Here is a 5,774-nt window from a genome sequence, read left to right as displayed (position 1 = left end):
AAACTTCCATTCTCTGTTCCAATGGCCTCTCCAGCTCTAAATGTCTTTTATTATAATAATTGGGCCATTTATGTAGTGTTTCACTCATCCCAGTCAGAGGCATACACCTCTTCTCAGTCTTACACATGTATTCACAATTCCAGAAAAGTTCTCCCATTTCCAAACTCGCTGTCTCTAAAGCCTTCCTGGTTTCCTACTCTGGATGATAAATGAAGCAGGATTTGAAGCTGCAAGGCTGCATGACAATCCATCAACAGATTTTGATTAGGGTGGTTTCTCTGTGCCATGCACTGTGCTAAATGCAAAGACGAGAAAGAAAACTGTAGCTGCCCCTGGCCCTGGCCCCAAGGATCTCACAGTTTAGTTGGAGAAATGGGCCATGTGCAGAGAGATAATGAACATTACTAGACAGCCCGAGCTAAATGCCAAATGACAAGCACATATAATAAAGGCCACAGAAGTTCCTAGTAGGAAGTGATGGTCCCAGGAGATTCTGAAATACTCCTTTCTGGTTGGGGAAAGGCACCGGAGTCGAATTTCTGCCCCTGATTCGAGTGACTTATCGTCCTGCTGAGTGTTGAGTTCACACCAGTCATTCAGATCTCGCCTTGGCTGGAGGGGGATTCCTCTGGAGCGGGAAGTGATGGGGGTAGGGGCTGGGGAGGCGGGCAGAAATGCTTTCTCTCCGCGCAAAATGCAGCCTTTCCAAAGACTGCCTGGTATCAATTGTCGAATCTAAATCTTTCTGGAGAGAAGGGGAAAGGGACTTCTCCCCTTTGACAGGTTGGTAGTAGAGAATGGGGGCGGCGGCGGGAGTCGGGGTGGGGTGGGGGAGGAGAGGCCAAGACGCACCAGCTGCCGACAACGTTGCAAAACGAGATACGCGACCATTTCAATAACTTGCAGCGTCTACTGGACAGATGTAACTCTGAGTCTCTCTGCAGGCAGGAGCCTGAGATGCAGCAGATGGCGAAAAACAGAGTTTGAGAAGTAGCGCCCATAAAGGCGCCCCTCCCCGACTGGGGGAAATCTTGAGCTAAGGAGAAGCTGACTGCCCCCTCCAGGCCCCAGGCTCTACTCAGACCGAGGTGCGGATTAAGGACTTGGAGCTGACCTAGGTCTCTCCCTAGCTGCCGCCCTCTCCCCTCCCCCCCGCCCTCCCCAACCCCAGCCTGAGAATGGAATGGGAACAATATGACTTCTGAGTAGTTGTGGGGGAAGGGAGGGAGCAGCTCTGACCAGTGGGGAGGGGGCGGGCGGGAAGGAGAGGCGTGGAGGGGTGGGGGGGACCTAGGGAAAGCACAGGACTGGGATCAGAGGTCTGCTTAGAGAACTGCACCGGGCCTGGCGGTACCCGAAACTCGACTGCGGCTCTTTGGGGTCAGGACTTTCACTCCACCGCTAGCTCTGGTGACTGGCTCCCGCCCCCGCCCCTGCTCCCCTCCCCCGACCTGCGGGCTTTTGTTATGCAGATGGAGGCAGGAGGCAACACGGGCTGAGAAGGGGGGAGGGGGGGCGGGCGGGGAGGAGAGACAAGGAGGGAGGGAGGGAGAAAGTGGTGCCAGTACGACCAGCCCCCTCTTCCCACGTCACATCTTGCCGGAGACAAAACAGAAGCGGCGCTCGCACACACGGCACGCACACACAGACGGCCCCAGAGCCCGTGCTCCTGTCGCTGCTCCCCGAAAGCCAGTCTTTCCATCTCCGCCCGAGGGAAGAGACGAGAAAGGAGAAGGGAGAAAAGAGGAGCTCCAGAACCCAACTAAAAAGACAGTCCTCTCTCTCGGCTCCCTGGGAAGCCGAAGCTGCTACAAAACACACACACACACACACACACACACACACACACACACACACACACACACACACCTCGATCTTTCTTCCCCTGGATACATGAGAAGCTGAGTGAGGCTCCCGGGCGGGCCGGGACCGTGGCCGCTGGACAACGGAGCCTCCCCGGAGCGCCCCCATTTGGATTGTACATTTCAGCACTTTGGACAGCGCCCGAGGCTTCGGGGGCCTCTGGGCGGGACCATGGCGAGTGTGCAGCAGGGGCGAGGAAACAGCTCTTCGAGAAGTTCTGGCAAGGGACCTTCAAAGCCGTGGCCACCCCACGGCCGGAGAGCATCATCGTTGCCAGTATCACCGCCCGCAAACCTCTCTCAAGGTAATGTTCCCCGCGGCTCAGTGGCTCCGGATGCCAGGGGTAGGGGCTGGGGCTGGGGAGGATGTAAGCTGATGCTCCCTTCTGCTAGGCAGTTCTCCAGGTCTCCCTGAGGAGCAACACACTTAAATGATTATAGGAGGCTGGAGCTCCCAGGAAAGGCACAGGTGATCCTTTGGAGGAATTATACTAGAGTTACTGTTCACGTTCTCAATGATAATATCACTTCCTCTGGACCGACAAACAGTGTCGTGAAAGTCCAGGAAAGAAATCTCTCGCATGGCTCCGAGAAACTTTTCCTTCCCCTCCGTTCAGAATGTCTCGGCTAAAGGGATAGGAAGAAGAGAGGAGAAGAAAGCTTCGATGGGTGGCGATGGAAGGGACTTGGGCAAAGAATGGAGAGCTTGCTAAGTGTTTTACAGTCAACTCAAAAACAGATGATCCCTGGGCTATTTGACCAATAATAATAATAATAACAACAACAACATATGCTTATCTGCGAATGTATTGAAATAATATGCTGGCCCTTTGTACCAGATGTTCAACTCTCTTCTCTAGCGTTCAACCTAGCTAGATCTGATAGCTTCCTAGAGTAGAGAGCTGCTGGTGCTGATGGGTGGGTGTGTTGGAATTGCTCTCCATAGCGCTACCTTTGAGAGTTTCAACTGATTTGCCCTCACTGAACAAACCTAGTTCTAAAATAAGAAAGGAGGGAGATTCTGAGAAGGTGGGAAAGAAGAAAGAAAAAAGAAAGAAAAAAAGAAAGAAAGAAGAAAGAAAGAAAGAAAGAAAGAAAGAAAGAAAGAAAGAAAGAAAGAAAGAAAGAAAGAAAGAAAGAAAGAAAGAAAGAAAGAAGAAAGAAAGAAAGAAAGAAAGAAAGAAAGAAAGAAAGAAGAAAGAAAGAAAGAAAGAAAGAAAGAAAGAAAGAAAGAAAGAAAGAAGAAAGGAAGGAAGAAGGAAGGAAGGAAGGAAGGAAGGAAGGAAGGAAGGAAGGAAGAAAGAAAGAAAGAAAGAAAGAAAGAAAGAAAGAAAGAAAGAAAGAAAGAAAGAAAGAAAGAAAGAAAGAAAGAAAGAAAGAAAGAAAGAAAGAAAGAAAGAAAGAAAAAGAAAAAAGAAAAAAGAAAGAGAAAGAAGTGGGGAGAACATGGGAGGGGGGAATAATGAGAGCAAAGGAGAGAGATGAGGAGAAAGGTGAAGGGGAAATAAGAAAATCAGGTTCAAGGATGGGTGTAAAATACAGTCCTGAGAAATTTATATTTCCTAAACCAAGAAGTCAGTCCAGAAGGGTCTGAGCAGAATGAATAGAAGGATTTATCCAGAATCAAGTCAAAAAAGGCAAATCTGCTAGTATTGGATGGGTAACTGGGCAGGGCATAGAGAGAGGTAGAAGAGGATTTTGCATTTGAATTGATGAATTCTGGCAGGTTTCATTAGTGAGCAGATTGAAAACATGTCTCAGAAAGTGGCTCAGACATACACCCTGTTCTGGTGTAACCAAACCTAAACTTTCGTGGGGGAGGAAAGAGGTGACACATTGGAAGGAGCCAACCTGACACCAACTAAGTTTCCCCTTTTATGATTTTACAAAATGTCCAAGTCTCCTGTGGATCTACAGAGAAACGTGTGCTCTAAAAGGAGAAGGGCAGAATTGAAACGCAATGGACCAGCTGGGCGTATTGCCCTGAAAGCTTTGTCATCAGCAGAGCCGGCATTTTCGGGATGCATGAGAGGGAGGAGGTTTCTATAGGCAAAGGCAGGAGAATTGAAAACAATCACCAAAACCATTATAAAAAGCAAATGCTCCTCAGCTTAAAATGAGGAGCTTTGTGGAGGGTTTTTGACGTCAGGTTTTTCATCTGTCTGGGCTGCTGCCATTAACCCCACTGTTGGAGAACACAAAATGATGGCAAAAAAGGCACAGATTTCAACCAAAGAAAATGCCCTTGTAGAATGGACTATGTATAATTACACAGCAAATTGGCACTGTGGAAATTACTCCCAAACCCCCTTCTTGTTATCAGGAAGCCAAGAAGGAGACAGTTTCCTGTAGATGTTTTAATTCCAAACACAATGTCTAATTTCAGCTTTGCTCTGCCCTCTCATTCTTTGCCCATCAGAGTGGGACTTTCATGCTATTTTGATGGCCTGGCTCCAGTTTTTGTACCTAGCTCTGAAGGTTTCCACACCTTCACTCCTTTTGCATCTTTGATTCAACTCTGGTTTTTTCTGCTAGAAAATTCCACATTAATCCCTGGACCAGTCTGGGTCCTTGTAGTTTTGGCAGGCCTTTAGACCCAATGGCCAAGATTAAGATCTGAGGCCACACACATCCTCTGAGTAATCTCTCTCCAGGATTATACTCTTCAAAGCTGCTGAGATGGGCATGATTTGTCTGTCTCTCATCCTCACATGTGTTTGCCCTTTATTGCTTTTCACTCTAGCCTGGGGAAAAAGGGAGGGAGAGGAGAGTATTTGTATTAGTGGAAAGGAAAAAAAGAGTTCTGGGGAATAACTAATTTTGAGATAACTGTCTCTGCTTTTCACTCTTCACTGCCTGCAAAACCTCAATTGCTCTGATTCCCAAATCAGCCAGTGGCAAGCCGACATGTACACGCTGAGGTCAATTTTTACCACCTTTCCATAGCAGAAGGCAAGACATCAAGAATCAAGGGGAATTGTACTTTCTAGACAGAAGAGAAAAGCAGGCAATTGAATAAAATCATGGTTCCCAGCCATAGCTTCAGTTGCTTCCCATTGAGACAATTTGGAATCTGTCTCAAGGAACATAACTAAGGTTCATGAGCTGAGTACAATCCATAGGCAACAGACTTCTGTGCAAATATGAATTCATTGGAGAGTTAGGGACAGAGACCTACAAATAATCCAATTGCCACATTTGTAATCTTTATTTTTAGTTGTTAACATCCTCCACATTATCTAGCTGACTTAAAAGAAAAGTCTCCCTAGATAACCTAGTGCCCTCATTATTTATACAACAGCTTGCCCATAACATGCACTTAATAAATGCTTGTAAAACTGAGTTGGATAGAATGGGATGGGAGTTAAATCTTCCTTCATAGCTCAGTCCTAGAGGCCACCTCCTCTATGAAGCCTTTTCTGATTCTCTAGGTGGAAAGTGGTTCCTTTGTCTTTAAATTTCCTGAGATATTTTTTTATGGATTCCTCCTTTACTGCTATCATGCTTTATTGTGGGTTATATTTATCTATATGCATTAACTATCTCATCACTTCTTTGGTGCTAAGTGAATCAATAGTAGGATATATCCCTGGTTCATGTGGGGATGTCTATATGCACCTGAAATTTAATAATGGACATGAAATGTAATAATCAACCCCCCTTTAGTGTCCTCCCCATAATCCAAGAAGATAAACCAATGGTGATAGATTTAAAATTCATCAAACAGCATCCAAAGTTCAGATTTAAATGTTGGAGCAAATAGTTTGGTGTTGGTCATTTTAGAAATTTCTTCCAATGGTTGGGTTCTTTGAGAGGCATCCAAAAGTACATCTTTTCTTCCCCCCACTTTGACTGCACAGACATTTAGTATTATAGAGTAGAAACTTCCCCATACGCAAGTGTAGGATCAAC

The 5,774-nt window shown here is 46.5% G+C and overlaps 1 protein-coding gene across 1 annotated transcript in view; it reads left to right on the top strand.

Moving 5' to 3' along the window:
- Positions 1-1,766: 1,766 nt before the first annotated feature.
- The window catches only part of SRRM4 (serine/arginine repetitive matrix 4), a gene marked incomplete at its 5' end in the record, with an annotated part of 246,835 nt that continues 242,827 nt past the window's right edge, over positions 1,767-5,774 (top strand). The window contains one exon of the mRNA XM_007490321.3: positions 1,767-2,167. Coding sequence (XP_007490383.2) covers positions 1,767-2,167 — 401 coding nt within the window. The remainder of the gene's footprint in view (positions 2,168-5,774) is intronic.

This window comes from Monodelphis domestica, chromosome 3 (assembly GCF_027887165.1).
Source record: "Monodelphis domestica isolate mMonDom1 chromosome 3, mMonDom1.pri, whole genome shotgun sequence".
NCBI lineage: Eukaryota > Metazoa > Chordata > Mammalia > Didelphimorphia > Didelphidae > Monodelphis > Monodelphis domestica.
This window is presented reverse-complemented; position numbering and strand designations above follow the sequence as displayed.